The sequence below is a fragment of the Pseudochaenichthys georgianus genome, chromosome 15 (assembly GCF_902827115.2).
Source record: "Pseudochaenichthys georgianus chromosome 15, fPseGeo1.2, whole genome shotgun sequence".
Taxonomy (NCBI): domain Eukaryota; kingdom Metazoa; phylum Chordata; class Actinopteri; order Perciformes; family Channichthyidae; genus Pseudochaenichthys; species Pseudochaenichthys georgianus.
The window spans coordinates 19,320,893-19,341,422 of NC_047517.1; the positions used below are offsets into that span (position 1 = coordinate 19,320,893).

The 20,530-nt window shown below is 40.1% G+C and overlaps 3 protein-coding genes across 4 annotated transcripts; 1 reads left to right on the forward strand and 2 right to left on the reverse strand.

The window, feature by feature from the left end:
• Positions 1–299: 299 nt before the first annotated feature.
• Positions 300–7,678, forward strand: slc29a3 (solute carrier family 29 member 3). Its single transcript, XM_034101052.2, has 7 exons — positions 300–398; positions 1,823–1,926; positions 2,339–2,757; positions 3,233–3,315; positions 3,643–3,869; positions 4,563–4,725; positions 5,325–7,678. Exons 3-7 carry the CDS (start codon positions 2,434–2,436, stop codon positions 5,917–5,919), a joined length of 1,392 nt encoding a protein of 463 aa, XP_033956943.1. The 5' UTR covers positions 300–398; positions 1,823–1,926; positions 2,339–2,433; the 3' UTR covers positions 5,920–7,678.
• On the reverse strand, positions 7,119–18,255 carry psap (prosaposin). The gene is made up of 14 exons (XM_034101043.2): positions 18,139–18,255; positions 14,545–14,678; positions 14,332–14,406; positions 14,088–14,213; positions 13,057–13,272; positions 12,812–12,955; positions 12,672–12,728; positions 11,628–11,810; positions 11,438–11,533; positions 11,148–11,331; positions 8,428–8,591; positions 8,266–8,346; positions 7,958–8,065; positions 7,119–7,771 (listed from the first exon to the last, which is right to left on the reverse strand). Exons 1-14 carry the CDS (start codon positions 18,170–18,172, stop codon positions 7,736–7,738), a joined length of 1,638 nt encoding a protein of 545 aa, XP_033956934.1. The 5' UTR covers positions 18,173–18,255; the 3' UTR covers positions 7,119–7,735.
• A 767-nt stretch (positions 18,256–19,022) lies between these two features.
• Positions 19,023–20,496, reverse strand: mrps6 (mitochondrial ribosomal protein S6). 2 transcript variants are annotated; one of them, XM_034101082.2, is made up of 2 exons: positions 20,024–20,496; positions 19,023–19,128 (listed from the first exon to the last, which is right to left on the reverse strand). In XM_034101082.2, the coding sequence occupies exon 1, from the start codon at positions 20,360–20,362 to the stop codon at positions 20,036–20,038; it is 327 nt and encodes a 108-aa protein (XP_033956973.1). In that variant the 5' UTR covers positions 20,363–20,496; the 3' UTR covers positions 19,023–19,128; positions 20,024–20,035. The 2 variants fall into 2 exon arrangements, with proteins under 2 accessions (XP_033956973.1, XP_033956974.1); XM_034101083.2 differs by having other exon boundaries at positions 20,008–20,496.
• Between the last annotated feature and the right edge of the window lie 34 nt (positions 20,497–20,530).

A 20,530-nucleotide genomic window follows, 5' to 3' on the forward strand; every position in this document is an offset into this window, starting at 1 on the left:
ATGTAGTAAGCTACAAATTCAGTAACAACACAACTTCCGGTAAGTGGTCCTACTTTCAGATTAATAGCGTGAGATACTTTTAACTTTTAAATGTTTTTTTGTTTTCAAAATACCTTTAAAATAAACTTCAGGATAAGGTGAAGTTAAAAGTTTGAAAGTTAAAATAAGTATTATGTTCCTAAAATGTACTATTTAATTGAGTAATAATAGCAATTTGTTTAAATAATACTCTTATTTTGAAGGCTTCGTGTCGGAAGTCTTATTGTTGTTTACGCTGTCTGCTCAGAGGCGAACAAATATGTCAGTCAGCTGACCAGAAATGAAGTTGCTGTTAAATATATTTTGTTTCAGCCTATCACCTATCACAGAAGCAACTTCAGGGAGTCTCCAACGATGAGGTAGGTTTATATTTAATTTAAAGAGCCCTACATTGAACCACGAATCGAGAAGGTTAGCTAACCGCTACATTTTCGTACACTACTTGCTTGGTTACAAACTTAGCTAACCTCTCATGTACGTTTGACTGTTAACAGCGGTGTCGACAATAAACAAACACACTTAAGATAAGTCTATTTGCTTGAAGACATTAACAACGAAGACTTTCGCAGAATGAGCAGAATATATTTGCTATAGACAGTCATAACACTGTCTGAAACCAGCTGCAGTGACACATACTTTGATTTCCACGACTAAGTCCGTGTAATAGCTTTTTCTTGGGTAAGCATCATGTGAATAGTGGTTCCTCATTAGAAGTGCTTAAGGATGCAAGGTCAGATTTGTCCTGTCATGTCAGCCTTTTTTAACCTCCTTAAATAGTTAAAGTAATAACCTCATATTGCGCAAGCAGGTGGTGCTGCTGAAGCCCCTTTTCTATATGTGTGTGTTTTGCCCAGACGATTCTCTGATTCCACCTCGTGACTGTTCCTGCATGCATGTTGTTGGCCATGTGAGGTTGTACTGTGCAGAACATGTTTGAAATTAAACTGGTCATAGCTAAGAGCAGAGGTGGGAAGTAACTAAGTACATTTACACAACTACTGTACTTTTGAGGTACTTTTACTTGAGTATTTTCATTTTATGATACATTATACTTCTACTCTACTACATTCAAAAAGAAAAGAATGTACTTTTATTCCACTGCATTTATATGATAGCTTTACAACATACTCATTAAGTCACTACTAGAGAGTCAAATCATTTAATCATTTGACAAAAAGTCAATCATAACTTTGTACATTATGAACAGTATAATGCTACTTGATGCAAAAATATGATCTAGAAATGTCCCATAAATAAATATAATTATATACACACAAAGGCAATTTTTCTTACTTTTTCTTACTTTTACTTTTTATATTTTAAGTATATTTTACTTTTTATATTTTACGTACATTTCTTTTACTTAAGTAAGAATTTTTTTCCTGCAGGACTTCAGTATTAAAACATCTTAATACTTCTTCCACCATCTTTACTATAAGTGCTAAATGCTGGATTACTTAATGTGAGATAGTATTTCACTTGGGACTGATTCCTGCTGTTGAAGAGCAGTGGGTTCACTTCCACACACTGCTGCCAAATAGTTATGATTCCAGCGCCCCTCATTCAAATCGTTGATGCAGTGGCACAGTAAGACTAGGACAAAGTGTTTATGTCACATACCACATCTTCTGAATCGTGCTGATGAGTCATTTTTAAATTGTTAACCTTTCTACGCCTGTTGATGTACTGTGTGTCCTGCTCAGTGTGTGCTGAACATGTTAAACTGCTTCTCTCTTGTGTGTCTTACATGCAAATGAATAAAATCTGTACATATGTCCTGCAGCATCACATGATCGGGACAATCTGACTGATCTCAACCAGCAACAGCAGACTATGGCCTCACAACGCACAGCCTGCCTTTTCCCTTCTGGACTATCACGAGTGAATGTAAGTAGAGCTCCAACTCTTATACTCCTTGTCAATAGAGTTGATTAGTCTTTCAAATGTCAGAAAAAGTATAAGACATTTTGCTCAGTGTTTCCAAAAGCCCAAATAATGTCCTGACATATCTTGATGTGTCCATTGCTCAAAGATATACAGTTTAAAGTCGTAGAGGGGTAGAGAAGCCAGGACTTATTCACATTGAGCTGGAATCAGAGATCTGTTTTCCTTTAAAAAACAATTAAACCTTAAACTTATCAATCATATGTGAAAATAGTGGGTGATTCATTTATTAAATAACAACTAATAAGCTAATCGCCAAAGCTCTTAATGAACCCTGTAGCCAAACCCCACATATTTCAATATTGTTATCATTTTGCTGTGATTTTTTAAACTTTTTTCTTCTTCTCATTCACAGCTCTCTGTTTGACACTTACTTTCTTTGGTCTACTTTTACTGCCTTCCCTTTTCTCGCTTGCCTTTATTCTGTGAGCGTCCTGTAGTCTGCGTGTGATGGAGGACTCGGAGCCTGTGCAGCCCAGCCTCAACTCCTCCTACATCCCGGCTGCTCTGGGCCACCAGCAGTTATCTGAGGATGAGGAGAGCGAGGAGCAGAACCCCTCAGCCTCCTTGCTGCCCAAACAATCCTCAGTGCCTCTGGCCGTGCGCTACAGTCCAGAGGACCCTTACTTTGTGGTTTACATCATCTTCTTTCTGATGGGCATCGGCTCCCTGCTGCCCTGGAACTTCTTCATAACAGCAAAACACTACTGGCTCTACAAACTGAGCAACGACACACATCACAGCGGCAGTGAGGAACAACGCTCAGACCTCAGCGTGAGATTCTAAATACAGCTCATGTTCACCATGCATGTGTTTACACAGGAAGATGCACATTTGTGTACTGTGATTCCTCACATCTGTCACAGTACTGTGACAGATGTGAGGAATGTCTTTTCATATCCGACAGAAATCCATTGAGACACAATCATACAATTAGACAAGGTTAGTTAAGGTCAACTAAGATTAAAGTATAGTCAGGTTGGCCAGGAAGATATGCTTCCAATTTATTTATTTATTTCTAAACTGAATGAATGTATCGGTTTCTGCTATTCTGAGATTAATGCTTGATTAGATTTGACTTAGAGATATTAAAATATATAAGAAAGGAAGGAGGAACATGTTTCATTTTATATTTGTCCTCCCCGCTTTCACTTCCTCTTCTATTGTGTGTGTATACTTTTTGAGTGTTTTTTTTCATCTTATGTTCAAGGTTATTTAAGTGTTTGACTTCTTCTGTAACTATCCACAGGACTACTTTGAAAGTTATCTGGCCATTGCCTCCACCGTGCCCTCTGTGCTCAGTCTGATACTCAACTATGTCCTGGTTAACAGGTCAGACACACACACACACACACACACACACACACACACACACACACACACACACACACACACACACACACACACACACACACACACACACACACACACACACACACACACACACACACACACACACACACACACACATTTTGAAACGTATCTGCAGCAGATAACATATTGTATTATAATTATTACATGTGCACAAATAATAGCTCACAAACTGTGCTCATGGACATATGTCCATGAGCACAGTTTGTTAAATGTTCATATGTAGTTTTGTTTACTGATCTTGTGAAAAACTCCAAGCACTTGTCTCTCTGTGTGTGTTGTGGGTAGGGTGTCCTCAAACGTGCGGATCCTGTCCTCCCTTTTTGTGATCCTGCTGGTGTTTGTGGTCACCACGGTGATGGTGAAGGTGGACGTGTCTGACTGCAGGACGGAGTTCTTCATCGGCACGCTGGTTAGTGTGGCTGTGGTCAGCGCAGCCTCCAACGTCTTCTCTGGCAGCATGTTCGGCATCAGCGGGCATTTCCCCATGAGGATCTCTCAGGCTCTCATATCAGGTACAGTCAGTCTTTATAGCATTTAGACAGTATCATCATACAATATATGTTTTCTCAGAAGAAAAACATGTGTCATTTGTAATCAAGGCAAATCTGATATTTTTAGGGGGGTTGATGTGTTGTTGCAATACCAATTATGTGCAATATGTGTGATATATATATAACATATATTGCATCATTCATATCAGTAAACAAAACATATATATGCCATTAATAACGGTGCAATATATACCTGGCTGCTATATCTCAGAACTGTTACAAGATGTGTATTTGGTAAATTGTGTAATTTTTCTTTTTAATTGTTTATCTTCAATATTTTTTTATATATATATATATATATATATATAGTAATATTTAGCTGTCCTTGGCTCTTTTCTTGCTGTAACAAATGCAAATTTCCCCTCGAATAAAGGTATTCTGATTCTGAATCGTTTTGCAAGCCCCTGTATGTATAATGCAAGATTAGTAGCCTGTTTGCACGTACAGAACAGGTAAAAGCAAATATAGAAGACAAGTCAAATTCCTGGGTAATTCTTTAATGTTGGCCCTCTGTCTCCATCAGCTCTCTTCTGTACTTTCTAATAAGGCCAAGAAAGATGAATTTATAGTAACATAGGACATGTGAAGATAATTGTACCTCTTGTTAACGGACTGCACGATATTGTCCATAACCTGAGGTCCTTGTTGTCTCAGGCCAGGCCATGGGGGGCACTCTGAGTGCTCTAGCATCAATAGTGGACCTGTCCGTGGCGAAGGATGTGACGGACAGCGCTCTCGCTTACTTCCTCACAGCCGACGTCTTCATCCTGCTCTGCATCATCACATATCTGCTGCTGCCCAAGTTTGCATACACTAGGTCAGTACCAGGCAACCATTGAGTATGTTCCTCGCATTACACGTGTAAGTGATGATAACACCTTCCCTTGTCCTGTAACATTTACTTGAATCTGAATACTGAAGATTTACCATACATTAACAGGGTGCATTATCTGCCACTGTCATTCCTCATACCACCACCAGAGGGTGCCAAAGATACACATGTTACCTTCTTACCGATTACAGACACTTTGTTTTTGCGTTTTAAGTGTCATAGCTATTGTTTTATTATGGTCACAGCACCCAAATCATTATTTATGTCTTTATTTGATACTGAATTTGACACAGTTTTGCTTTTTAAAATAATGAGAAAATATTAACTGGTCACCAAGAGAGCATTATGATAAAACATATGTCGACAAAACAACTTCCATCCATCCTCCTCCGACCCTACTTGCCGTTGCCACAAATACTATGGATATTGTGTGTTGCAGATAAACCAGCAAAGACCCCCAATTTTCTAATCTGCATATCATTCAGTCAAAGGGCCAATATGTCCAAGACATTTCTGTATTTATAGGATCAACAAAACATTTAAATGTACTAGTGACATGTATGCTTCTCTTCTCTCCTCTCCAGACACTACATGATGGCAGCGACGCACCTTGGTTCAGGGGGGACCGTCTCCGTCCCACCGCTGCGGCCGATCCTCAGGAAGACATGGGTGCTGGGCCTGAGCGTCTTCTACGTCTTCTGTGTCTCCATCATGGTGTTCCCTGCAGTCTCCTCAGGGATCCAGTCTGCCAATAAAGACAGTGGCAGCCCCTGGACCACCACTTACTTTGTGCCCATCACCAGCTTCCTCCTGTACAACATATCGGACTTCTGTGGCCGGCAGTGCACGGCCTGGCTGCAGGTCCCCGGGCCGACCAGCAGGGTCCTGCCTGCCTTGGTGCTGTGCCGCTCCGTCATGGTGCCCCTCCTCATGTTCTGTAACTACCAGCCCAGGGACCACCTCAACACTGTGCTTTTCGGCCACGACGTGTTCCCTGTGGTCTTTAACTGCCTGCTAGGCCTCACTAATGGCTACTTAGGCACTCTGCCAATGATTTACGGTCCTAAGGTGGTCCCTCGAGAGCTGGCCGAGGCCACAGGAGTCGTCATGTCCTTCTTCCTCACTCTGGGCCTGGCAGTAGGATCTGCTTTCTCTGTGCTGATTGTGCACTGCATCTGACCAGGCTGTTGTCCTCTACAGGTGTGTAGTTGAACTATACAGCAGAGACTGATGAAGACTAACAGCACACCAGTGTTCTGACATGAGGGGGAAAAAAACGATAATCATTTTTGCCTCCAACTCTACAGTATTTTGTTTACTCTAATGTGGCTCATGATGTTAGCCTTACTGTATTAGCAATGTGTGCAGTTAATTTGTAAGACCTCATCACATCTATTTGGTACAAGGGGTGAACATTTGTGATGCCAAGGTTGTTAAATGTTATGTTAATTCTCACTGTAACAAAATGTGTGGATAGAAAAGATCAGGGTTCTTAGACTTTCCACCACATTTTGACTGTCTTATCTTATATCAGTCTGAAAAAATGTCTCGACTCAGTGGGGCCATTTTCTTACTTGTAAACTAATCTAATATGGCATTCCTAAGAAGTCACCAATCAGGGATCTAGCATCTTTTCAAAAATAAATTAAATTTATTTTCAGTAGCTTACACTTCATGTAACCATTGACACAAGCCATAACAGATGTTATACTGCACTGGGCAAGTAGTACACCTTTTTATTAGGGATTCTAACGTATAAGTCTATTTTTTTTTCAATAGCTTCTGTCATGTGACCCAGTCACTCCCAATCAATTCAGTATTGTATAACGACACCTCAATTCAAAAATGTGTGGTAGAAATATTGTAATTTCTACCCAATCACTTACGATTGACTCCTGGATTTAATTGCTTTTATTTACGAATAATGTTAAAATTCTGCTATTTTTTTCACGAGGGAATATGTGTGTAGATGTCCTCCTCTTAATCCATAAGAAATTTGGAGCATATTGAAGAATGTTTGAGTTCCAACAACTAAAGATGCTGACTCCTTGTGCGGTTTACAGTAAAACCGCAAGACTATTTTCTTTGTCTCCACGCCTCGTTATGTAGACCTGTCAAACATAATAAATGTGGGACAGAAACAGCAGGGACTGCATTCTACATGGCGGTTTTGCCACAGTTTAACAGTCAGCCTTTTTACATTTCAATTTGCATATCACAAATCTGCATTGTACTGAAGAGAGAGTTCTTTAAATGACCAAGAGGTGAGTGGGTGTTGAGGTAGCACAACATGTTGTCTGGCAAAACCAGTAGCAGTTAGGTTAAGCTTGATAAAAAAGAGCTTAAGTACTTCTACAACAAAAGGAAATAAAACTAAATAGTGGATTGGTGTCACTTTAATTGTTAAAATGTACGATCGAGAGACAGTGGTCTCAGGGCTTGAGGCAGACAACAAATGAATTAGCGATGCTCTCTGCATTTAGAAACAGTGATTTACAAACAGCTGGAAGACTGCAAACAATGAGCCGAGGGAGAGGTAGTACGCATTCAGATTAATGACCTCCATATCAGATCCTTAAAACAAGAACACACATTCCGTCTACAAAATACAAATGTGTCTATGGATCAGACATACTGCTAAAAGTATCGCTAGGCAACACACTGACGGGTCTCTCCTGAGTGCACTCAGTTTCTCCAGGGGGAAGAACCAATACAGATGGTGGGTGGGTCTGCATCAACATTAAACATGTGGTCTTCCATACATCACACCCAGCAGGAAACATCGGTAGGTACCGACAGGGAACCTTTGACTCGGGTCCCAGTGAAGTAGTAACAAAATCCAATCCCTTTACACCATGGCTTCATTCGAAATATCAAAGTTAATTTATACATAAACTGCATTTATTAAAAAAAAAAAAAAGGGGAGACAAATTAAAAATCAGGAAGCAGCACTAGAGTATACACTACTGGTCAGTTTGTGCTTCTTCTTCTTCTTTTATACCCACACATGACGTTTGCAGTGATTCACAGCCTGAAAGAGAGAAACTAAAGATTAGACGGGACCCTTTCAAGCAGATGTGTACAGAAAAAGTATACAGGAACAGTTAGAAAGCGAAGGCATTAGTCAGAGTTATAGCCTTAGAAAAAGGTAGTATATATCCTCCTAGAAGCTCAAGAACGCCTCGTCTAGGTGTCTAAATATGACTGAAAGACTCACATTGCACCGAGTTGCTGTCTCCATGTTCTTGCACCAGAAAGCAGGACCCCAGCTGCACTGCTCTGTTCCCAGCAGCCTGCGCACTGCTTCAGGACAGGCTCCCATTTTCTGTTACACAAACAAAAGTCAGATAAATGCTGCATTTCAGTTTGGAAAGTCAAATATCCCCCGTTACTGCTTGTGACAAACAATTTATGACACACGAGTCAAATTTCTCCTCCTTTCTTGCGACAACCCATAAAAAAAAACCCTCAACAAGGAAGATAAAGTTGTATCATGGTATTTAGTTATGAAGTGGTCTAGTTTACCATGCACACAAAATCGGGGTCGAGCATTTGGAGGAGCAGCTGGATGAGCATTGGTTCGTACTGTTGGATCATCTGGTCACACTGTTGACAGACACAGAGGTTAATACAAGGAGAAGATGTGCAAGTATCACAAAGTAAATAAATCAAACTGCAGCTACTCACCTCGGTCTGGAAAGAGTCAGGCAGGAAGCTGCACACTTTCTTCACTGCCTCCTCAATCTGTGCCTCCGTCGCGTTCTTCTCCAAAATACCATCGATGTAACCGACGGCCAGCTTGCAGACCTGGCAGTATCCGCCAGCCTTATAGTGGGCCAGGTTGGGGACAGCTGGAAAGAGCAAGAGCAGCGGTCACCTTTATTACAAACGCATGAAAGTTCCCCGTTGGCTTCAAAAAAGATGCAGAGAAAACAATGATTTTGAGTTGAGAGATCACACATACATGACATTTTTCTCAAAATGTCCACATAATATATAATATGTCGTTAACTTAGACAGCATATTTTCTTCATACTATCCCTTTTCTTTTTTTGAAGAAAATGTGGCTCTATATACCATGTCGTTTTGAATCCATATTGTGCAAATACCTTACTATATATTTCTTTCTTTTCGTATTATCCAAATATTATGTCAGGTTTTTTGCATTTTTTCCACAACCTGTACTATGTCGTTCTCTTCTGAAAATATCAACATACTATAATTTGTTTGCATGTTATCGTGACTATGTATATATACACTATTTCCACATGATATACTTCGTTGTTTTTCTTGCATATTTCAACATATTTGGCATCTACAATAAGGAAGATAAATTCTGAACAATGTGGTCTGGAAAACCCTTTCAGTTTTACTCCTTTCACTGTCAATGTTGTTCATGAAGCCTTATCCAAGTTAGATCCTAAGAAACCGGCTGGCCCGGACAACTTAGAACCTTTCTTTTTAAAGATAGCTGCAGATTTTATTGCGCCACCTCTTACTTCTCTTTTTAACCTCTCCCTCAGCACAAACACAATTGCAAAAGTATGGAAGTCAGCTTATGTCTTGCCTTTACTGAAAGGAGGGGAGGCAACTATTTTAAATAATTATAGGCTAATCTCTAAATTGTCAGTTCTGGCTAAGGTTCTTGAACGCCTAGTGAGTGAACAGGTAAAGGTGTTGTTATGTACAACTGACATCCTGTCTAAACATCAGTCAGGCTTCAGAAAGCAACATAGCACCATCACTGCCACAATGAAAGTGGTGAATGATATTACGAGTATTTTAGATAATAAGCAGAGTTGTGCAGCTCTATTTATTGACCTTTCCAAAGCGTTTGATACCGTCGATCATCGCATCTTAAAGCAGAGGCTACTCAGTATTGGCATATCCAGCCATGCAGTGGGGTGGTTTGTGAACTACCTCTCTGAAAGGTCCCAATGTGTTCACTTTGATGAGCTCACTTCTGAGTGGTTGAACATTGCTAATGGTGTTCCCCAAGGTTCTGTTTTAGGACCACTTTTATTCTCCATATATATATATATCAACAGTTTAGGTGAAAATGTGAATGAAGCTACTTTACATTTTTATGCGGATGATACTGTGATGTACTGTGCAGGTCCCTCCATTCAGGAGGCTGGTGTTAAATTACAGGCTGTTTTTAACATTATTCAGACACAGCTCTCTGAACTTAAGCTTCTTTTAAATGTGGATAAAACCAAGGTAATGCTCTTTTCAAAAGCTAAAAAGACACCAGAGCATGTTTTGGATATTGTAACTACGCAAGGAATAATACTTGAAGTGGTTGCCTGTTATAAATACCTTGGTATCTGGCTTGATGATTGTCTCACTTTTAAACTTCATGTCAATAACCTGCTTAAAAAGCTGAGGGTTAGGCTAGGGTTCTTTTTCAGAAACAAGTCCTGTTTCTCGCTTGAGGCCAGGAAAAGGCTAGTCACTGTGACCTTTTTTTACCTGACTATGGTGATTTGATCTATATGAATGCACCTGCCCATTGCCTGAACAAGTTTGATGCCGACAGTGCACAGAGATTTGTCACTGATTTGCACGCATTTGCTCCTGTGGGTAATGTCCACAGTATTGACATTTACATGTCTAATATGTGTAATATGTAATTGTAAAGCGCTTTGAGCACCTGTAAAAGCGCTCTAATTAAAAATATAATCCATTATTATTATTAATAATAATAGCGCACTTACACATCACTGTATACCAAGGCAGGTTTGCCATCACTTACTGTACGGCGACTCAGTCGTACACGTTTATTTATAAAGCCATGTTGGGTAAACTCCCGTATTACATCTGTTCACTGATAACAGAGTTGCAAGCAGCTATTGTCTGAGATCGTATGATGTAGTATTGTTAGATGTGCCAAGAGCAAGGACTGTCTTAGGTAAGACAGCTTTTATGTGTGCAGCGCCACTTGCTTGGAACAGTCTACAGCTAAAATTGAAACTGAGCAATTTTATTCCTCTGAATGTTTTTAAAGCAAGTCTAAGTGAAATGCTCTTTGAAACTATGGGTATTTCTAAATGTTGATAAGTATGTAAATGTAGCTTGTAAATATGTTGTATGATACCCTCTATCGTTTCATGTGGAACCTAATTGCTGCAGGTCTCCCTTGAAAAAGATCTATGATCTCAAGGGACAATCTGGATAAATAAAGGTTTGAAATGAAAAATGTTGTTTTTCAGAAAATCTCAGCACATTTTTAACCTAACATCTCTACATAACATTCACAATCACTTCCTGTGTAATCTTGTTCCTCCACTATCAGCACCAATACAAACATGAAATATGTAACCAGTCTACCATTTAAAGTGTACAAAATCCCTTTCGTCAGTAAACCGAACATTCTCATTCAGTTAGTTTGAAGGCTCAGAACTTACGGACAAAAGCCCGGCTGGCATCATTGCAGAGGGCCAGCACGGTGCAGACAGTCTTGGGGTCGGCCTGCTGCACCAGCAGCTCGATGATGGCCTGGCCGTAGGTCTCCACCAGGTCCTTACACTGGGCCGACAGGGAGCCGGGCAGATACGTGCACACCTTCTCCACAGCAGCAATCACCTCCTCCTGAGAGAAACACAAGAGTTAGCATGGCCCCAGAGCTGAGTCTGACTCACTGCATCATGGAAGAAGTACAGTACATATTGGAAGGATCTAGCAGCAGACAGCCCACCTCTGTTTTCTGATCCTCCAGCATAGCCTCCAACTGTTTCATCACTATCTGACAGATGGTACACCCTGGGGATTCACGGACACGCACCATGGCAGGCTGGAAACACAAAGAAGATACTTTATGTTTTGTTTGCATGTAGAATGAGGAAAAAATAATAAAAATCAGCTGTCAGGCACCCACAATGACTTACCTTAGACTCGACCTTGGTGGCAGGGAAAAGCCTGAGAGGGACAGTCTTGACAGCAAGGACAGTCTTGACAGCAGGGACAGTCTCTACAGCAGGGACAGTCTTGGCAGCCTGCAGGTTCATCATGGGAATGGACTTCTTCATGGCGGTGCAGAAGCCAGCGTGGGCGCAGAGATCCTTGGGTTGCTATGGACACAAACAAAGTTAACTTACACAGAAAATGGTATACAAAACCTGCCATTTTGAATGCCGTTAGCATTAACCGTTTCCATGATCCGCATTCCACAACATGCTACCCATGCAAAATGGTACCAGAATAGAAATCCAAACACATCTCACTTTTATCAATAACCAAAACAAAAAGAAACACCCATTCAGACAAAAAATGTTTTTACTTCTGCAGATCTAAGGCATCATACAAGATCAGCCAGCATGAACCGCTACATACAGCATAACAAAGATAGTGGCTTTTATGACGAGAGAGTTACTGCAATGTTAGTAAACCATGAAATTCAACATATTTTAAATACCACAGTACTGAATGGCGAGTTGTAATGCAGTCCTTACAGTTACGTGTCAAGTTATTAGCCACACAAGCAAAGTATTGAGGTTAAGTCAAGTAGTCTGACTCTTAATTAGATGATCATGTTCATGCATCTCTACAGGGTTAGAGTGGCCAGTGGCAGAAGAGAGCTAAGGGTTAAGCGGCTACAGGCCGAACGCAGAGAGAACCTACCTGTTCCTGAGGAGCGGCAAAACCCAGAGAAAACAGAGCCGGAATGGAAAGGGGGAAGAGTAAAGAAGGAACACAGGGCAAAAAAAAAGAAAGTGATTTAAAGATGGGAATAAATGTAAGGCAACAGCTCAGGTGGGGCCGCAAGACTGAATATGGGCTTAGCCCTAAAGAAACGTACAAATTATCAAATTGATTAGTTTGATGATGCTTGCCATACGAGAATATGAAGACAATTTATGTTTGAAAATGTAGAAGTGTTTCTCTGGACTTTTAAAATCAGACCGACACATAAGGAGGAGGGTTCAACTCACCATTGACATGATCGCCTGAATAACAGACTCGGCATACTGGCTCACATACTGCTTGCACTGCAATAAAGAAAAAGAATGTCAATAAACAGCATTGTTTTATTGTTTCACAAAGACAAAAACCAAATGTCCTCCACTCTCACCATGTCAGAAACACCGGGTCCCAGCAGGTCACACTGGTTCTCAAGATTCTCGATCAGAGAGTCGACAAATGTGGAGCTGTTCTTGGCTTCTGCTTGAGCGTCAGCCAGGAACTTGATACAGTCCTGGCACACAGCATCACTTTCCTACAGGGGGGGGTTAGATCCAGAGCAAAATCAGGATTTCATCAATAACACACGAGGAACATATTCCCGTGTTCATGTACATGCCGCCGTTAGTTGTGTACCAGCTTTGGGGTCTCTTGTTTGGGGGCCTCCTTCTTGAGGTTCTCCTGAGAATAGAGGAGCCCGGGGATATTGAGCAGGAATGGAGACACTTTCTGAGCCAGGTCCACCTGAGGGATCTCATTGGACACCAGCTGTTCCTTGGCATGGACCTTAGCGAGGGCTAGCTGCTGAGACTGGCACAGCCCCATGGCTCCACACGCAACACTGGGGTCCTCCTAAAACAGAAACCTTTAAGTTACGAACTGCCACATTTATACCATCACTTTATAGCTTAGTGCTTCCTTCAAATAATCTGGTATACATGTAGGCTGTAAGTAGCAATGCAGGATAAGGTTTAAGGATGAGCAAAATAAATAGCTGCTTTCATGGATCAGATTACCCATCATTTTACATTTGTATAGTTAAATTAGACGCTAACCCACAAATGACAGTAGAGTAAGAATATGGATATTTTCATAGATAATCCTACATTTTGATACATAAAATACATTTCCTGTCATGTGTCCGATATATACTGCGCATCCCTAGCAGTAGAAGAAAAAATAACCCCAATGACTCTAGCTAAAAAGTCTTTATGGCACACAGGGAGATGAGTTTAAAAGAAAAGCGACTCCAATTTATATTTATAGTCATAGTCATGGCCATGTCTTTTTTTTATAGAATCTGTAATGAACCGTCTCTTTAATTCCCAAAGTTGATGTAGCAGGTGAGAGTTGAGACAAAGCGATGACATCAGATGCTCCCAGTCACGAGCTTTAGTCTTACACAATGACTTCTCTGTTCCTGTATAGACTTGGACTCACTTCCCTATCAATAGCCCCGATTCAGCTCGCTTCGCTCACAGCCACTTCCCTTTACATTTTCTGCACAAAGGGGCAGATGGGCTCTTCATTAAAGAGTCTTAGATCAAACCACAACCTTCAATAGGATCTAACATGGCATCCTTAAAATGGAGAGTCTATACTGTTACTTTTGTTGTTAGACATCTATGCATGGTCAAAACTAGTACAAACAGATTGAGGGCGCTCACCAGTTCTCCTTTAATGATTCCCATGAGGACGGGGTAGTAGCTATCCACCATCTCCTTGCACTCTGCGGTTAAACCTTGATCAGGGATGAGCTGGCAGGCCTTCTCCAGGTACCCAAGAACCTCAGCCTGCAATAGCAAAATACACAGACATCAGTTTTCCAAAGGACTGTTTAGGTTTGATATCGAAGTCATTTCCCCACTAAAAAGGGGTTTTCATCCAACAGGAATTTCGTTTTTATCTTACCTCAGTGGCATTGTCCTTCAGTATCTGCTCCACCACCATCAACACCTCTTTGCACAGGTTACATGGCACCGATCTCTGAAACCACACAATTGATTCAATATTTTTTACAGCATTTCTACAACAGTGGTACAGTGTTCATGTATTTGCAGATGAAGTACAAGATTATAAATGGCACTTTCTCAGTTTACATAGGAAAATATTTACGAGTCTCACCATCTGGGGCTTGTTCCACACGTTCTGCTGGCAGTGAGCCACAGCTCCGCACAGAGAGGCAGTCTTTACATTCTGACACCAGTAGGAGGTGCCGCGGGCACACTGCTCAGTGCCCAGCAGGGGGGTGGCAGCAGCTGCAAAGTAAACGAAGGGTCAAACGTTGTACAGTTTAGAGAAGGCAGACGCTGGACACAACCTTGATGTGGTATTGGTGCTTAAAAGATAAAGTCTGATAAACCATTGTATTTATTTATTTTTGAAGGCACTGCATCTATTGGTTTCAGTTGACCTGTTCTCAATTGATCTAGAATAGGTATTTGAACAAGTTATTTAAATCTGAAAAAGTCTCAATTGCTGGAAAGTCTTGCTACCAACCAACTATGTGCACACACAAAAAAAAAAATATATATATATATACACACACACGCGTAACATTAAAGGTGGGATAGGTAAGTTTGTGAAACCGGCTCGAGATGCACTTTGTTATATTCCATGGAATGCTCTTAACATCCAGATAGCAATGAATGTGCTTTGACAAAAAAAAATTCATCTGTGGAAGCCGTAGTACTGTAAAAAGCACGACCAATCATCTGAGCCGGCCCGGCTAAAAATAACTGGATGGCCTACCTGCCTGTCAGCCTTCCATCTGTGCACAAACTTATCTTGTGCCCTCATTGGTCATGTGCGCGTTCGTGTGTTGGAGGAGGGGCTCTGTAAGGAAGTGGCAGATTTTTTCCGGCTGTGTATTTTCAGCAGCAAAATTACATACCCCACCTTTAAGCTGTCCGAGGCTCTTTTTCTGCTGTAACTGTGCATTTCCCCTCTGTGGGACTAATAAAGGTATTCTGATTCTTCCCTGACAGTAAACTGTATGTTTCTGCCACTCCTTTTTTATTAATCTTCCTGATGTGATGAAGATATGAGTAAATTCAAGGCTGACATTCTTCCTCAATCAACAGAAAGAAGAATTTGCTTAAAGTTCTCTATCAACTATGTCCGCGCTTGACAAGTTTGATTTTAAAAACAACTCTGCATAGGACAAAAATAAATCAAGCAATCAATCCACACCTTGTCAGATGAGTTTTTAAGATGTTTTGCAAATGACGACAAGCAGTGTTTTTGTTTTTTTTAAGACACATCAACCAGTGTTTTAAGTGAGCTACCAAATGTGTTAAGCAAGAACAACTTAGATGTGGCATAGAGATAGAACTGAAATGTTTTAAAATGGAGGATCATTTCTGAACGGCAGATATGTCATTTAAGTTTTCGATAACAAATTCACTTTTTCAGTCAGCCAACTCCCTATGCTAACCTTTCTCAAATAAACCAATTGCCATAAAGCCCTGCCCCAAGAATTATCTGTACAATGAGAACTACAATTCATAAACTGAGGATTGTGGCTATTTACCCTAACTGTTTTATAAATGTCATGAAGATAACACACTTAAGCCTATATTAGCTCAAAATGCTAAGTCGCATAAGCCAAGCATAGCTCTAAATCTGGCACGATTTCAAAATCAACCAGCAAGTCAAAAAGCAAAAGACAAAGAAGAAATACCCTAGGGGAAATCATTTATTTAAATAGCACGACAGGTGCAGAAGTGAAACTCAAGGGTTAGCATACAAAGACAATATTATCTTCTAGTTCTCTAAAAAAAACTAAAAAAGGGGGTAATTGTTCACAGTTCTCCATTTTAATGAAGTGGAAAAAAGTGATGTGAAAAATAACCTAATGTATGCAGCATAATTCCCAGATAAAACTACCACTCTCCACATCTCTCATAAGTCGGAAAAACTACATTTAGTCTCATGACTACAATTCTGTTAAGATGAACATGTCTCCATTGGAAATGAATGCAAACCTAAGTATAAGTGTTAACACAAAGTATAAACTGATACAAAAAGAGAGCTGTCCAAGCCTAAGGAGTAACAATTGGTGATCAAACCAAGATATGGAAATGGAGGTCGAGCTGCACAGACAACCCATGGAATCCCCCAGTAGTCCCCTCCTACTCAACAGTGTTACCAATAGAGTTACAGTACAGGCGGGCACTCCCTCCACTGGAGTCACATGAGCAGTCAGACAAAATAACAAACTGAGAGGGCAGTTATGCATGACGGTAAATAGTTAACAAGGCAATACACAGCAAGGGAACATATGTCTTGTTTACTTGTAATTGATTTATGTAATCTTATACAAAAGAAAACCAGCCATCTGTTAGACTAAGAGTACAAGTTTTAGTACTCAGTCAGCAAAAATAAAAAGACTGTCATGTAGAGAGTGGCCTGTATTTGACTCCCTTTCTGGGAAGGTGATTTCAGAAAACTCATCACTATGTGGGTGAATCAACATCACAAGACACATTGAAGCACAAAGTCTTTAAATAGGTTTCCTATTGCAGTTTCAGTGTAGCAGCTTATACATGAGTAATGTTTAATCTTGTTGTTCAATATAATTAAGCCCTTATTTAATACAAATGTTAGGACAGAACCAGAAGTTATATTAAAGATATGCAATGAATACACTAAGCACAATTACCATGTCTTTAAGATACCAATATTGCAAACTGTGTGCAAGAAAACTCAGCTAGTATTTTGATATACAGGCCATTTATCTCTGATCAATACTTCAAATGCTACAAGGCCAATCATCAGTATGTGAATGTATAAATAAATAGCCTAACGTTAGTCATTGTTATGCAAAGCATGATGAAAGAAACACCTGAGCTGTTGATTTCACCGATACGTTTTTGTCTGAACAAGATAAGCTATCGACGTTTTTAGTGGCACAAATATACATGAAAATCGTGCCGAAACAGTGACGTATCTTGCGTAATAAAAAACGAGAAAGTATACCAAAAAAAATTAGCCTGACCTTCTACTAAAAAGCTGAAACGAAAGTCGCTGGTTAAGAGGAACCTAACTGAACTTCCTTATAAAGCCAAACTAAGGTCCAAAAAAGCACCAATTACAGTACATAAATGGCTAAAGCAAGCAAGTTAGGGACGATCAGCACGGACTGATAAATATATTTTAAATGAGAAAACAATGACCATGCAGACATAAACACCATGCAAACAACCTTAAACCTGCAAGCTAAATGCGTAAAAAGGTAACCTCGTGGTGATGTTCCTACATAAGCTACAACAATGCTTATTTTAGAATATTAAACAGGCTAAATATGTGGTAAATAGCTTAAAATGACAGTGTATCATTCAAATAGCTAGCGAAGTACCATTAGCTAATAAGCTAATGCTAGCCAAGCGGGCCAACAATAACGCCTTCACCACGAGTGAAACGGTAATGACGAGAGGATTACAGATTTAGAAAATGGGTTTAATGTGGCAAATGCATGTAAACAGTAAACACAATATTTAAACGTGTTTGCTGTAAAGTAACCGCTAGCATGGTTGTTACTGTTAATCAAAGCAAACGTTGTTTGTTTGTAACGCTTCCGCCTTTAGGTTGAAACCAGTCTATGGTTGAAACGCACTTTCGAGGTTACACAACCAGATTTTAACGGCAACGGAATGCTGTCTGAATCGTTTAATTTACTCACAAACACCATTATTGTTTCTGTTGCGTGTTTATTACCTGAAGCCACAAAAAGGAGAGTTAAGAACAGCATGACTCCGCTGTTTTCCGGCTCGTCTGTCTGCGTTTCTCTGTGTGTGCTGTATAGTTGAGAGGACTGCAACGCACTGCAGGAGCTGGGCTGTTGATGCCTTTATGATGTCTCACTGTCAGCTGACTGCTCAGAGAGACATGTGACTGCCCGCCTGTCTGATTGATGATCTAATCTGGGATCCTTAAAGGACATACATTAAAACACACATAATATACAAGGCACATGAAACAAGGGATATTTGTTTATAATTATATAGTGGTTAGTGCCGTTTGGAGCAATCCTCTTGGTTCTTTAATTAAAAAAAAATACAATTCTATGTTTCTACACTAAAAAAGGGTTTTACTTTGCATAAGAGAAGTACCAAAGGTGGTTTATTAACTGATCACATTATCTAAATAGAGACATTTTTTAAGAAAACTAAATTAAAAAACTTTTTTTCCCCTACAGAATTAAAATGTTTTAAATGTCCCTAGTTTGAGTACATAGTGTGATTTATGTGGGATTGGGCCCAGACAAGCGAAGGTAACAAGGTAACAAACAAAGATATATGAGCAACGTAACCTCCTTTTAAGAGCTTTATCTCTTTAAAAACGGTGTGGGGTTGGGGGTTGTTTTTCCAATTGAGGACAACTCACTTATGTTTGGAGGATCAGTAAAAGTGTAATAATTGTTCATTATTTGTGTTTTCCTAGAGGGCTAAGTTCAAGTTTCGATGGCTACACGATAACTTCCGAAATACATAAACCACATCAAACTGGAATTTAAAATAGGTACTGAAACTGCTAAACATGATAAAGACTACACCACATGCATTGCACACGTTTAATATGGAAGAACAAATAAGTCAAACTTAAGATAGCAAAAAGAGGTTTATTATGACATAACATCCAAATGTAAGTCAACACCCAAGGAAAATATCAGAGAGGGGAGGATCACACTGTACATCTTCCGGAAACCTGGGAACGAAAAGGGAACAACAGTTTAATAGGGCTATACGTTTCAGCACAGTCAGCACAACATGATCTCCATAAACAGCAGGTAAAGGAGAGGCCTGCATAAACGGTTCCGTTTTACGGTCGATCAGTACTTTCTATTAGTTATATGAAAAGCAGACAAGACATGATTGTTCAATGATTTATCTATGACTTTCTGCACCTTTGTTTACTAACGTCAAGTCATTTAAACAACAGCTTAATCCCATTTTAACACTTGAACATTTTTAGATTTATTTAGATGAAATACACTTTTTGAGTTGATAACAATCACATGACTACAATATGTTACAGAATGTTTATGTATCTCCATACCCATAGTAAGTCGAGAGCTTCTCCAAAATTCAAAATAATGACCAGACTTTTTAAAGTGGTTTTAGGCCCTTGATATCCATTGTCTCTTTTAAACCAAGGAGGTACTGAAATGTCAACTATTGCCTAGTCCATTGATGGAATACTCAAGAATACTCTTTCGTCTTCAACAATTTATTCATGCAAAAAATTAAAAGATTGAATGTCACAGCTTCACAAATGTAATGTGTTTTATCTACTAGATAGATTTAATTATGACTTAAGGTGTAGCTTTTTTGTTAGCCATCATGTTAACCTCCATCATAACCTGTGATGTTTGGTATATGTCAATGTTGTTATTTTACTGAATATAATTCATTACTGATAGTTTAAGCAGATTGACAAAAAGGACATTATCTAATTGTAGCCATAAAGCCATGGAAGAGTCAAGTGTGCACACAAGATACTCACAATGATGTCACTCCACAGCTGTAGGTTTAATTTATAAACACACACATAGTTAGTAATACTGATAAACTTGGCTTTACCCACTTCAGCCATTCCTTACATTGAATCACAGCTAAGACCCACAGCAGTTACTGTTGGAAACCTGGTCGTCCTTCTTCAGCACAGTGGGCCTCACCACGTCCACGTCACGGTGCAGGTGATCCAGTAAACTAGTGAGGATGTTAGGGGCCGAGTAGAAATCGATCAAAAAGTAAGACCCTCGGAGGTGGTTCTGGTTGTGTTTGTTGATCTTGTAGGGCAAGAGTCTTTCCCCCAGGTTCTCAAGGTCCCTGACAATGGCGCCCCTTTCCATCAGAGTCTCCACTGTCCGCCGGAGAGCCGCCGATGTCCCGGGCCGCTGCATCGCCTTCAGGATCAGCGCGAGCTCGTAGCGAGGCATGGTTCCGGCAAATAATTCCTCGATTCACAGTTTTAAATCTGCTGGGTTGGTGTCATTGCCAGAATACTCAGTTCAAAAGGCGACCATGTTATGATGACACGAGGGACAGGAAACGGTTTTGGCGATGACGTATAAGGTGTGCGCCTATGTTGATAAAAGCATGGCTAG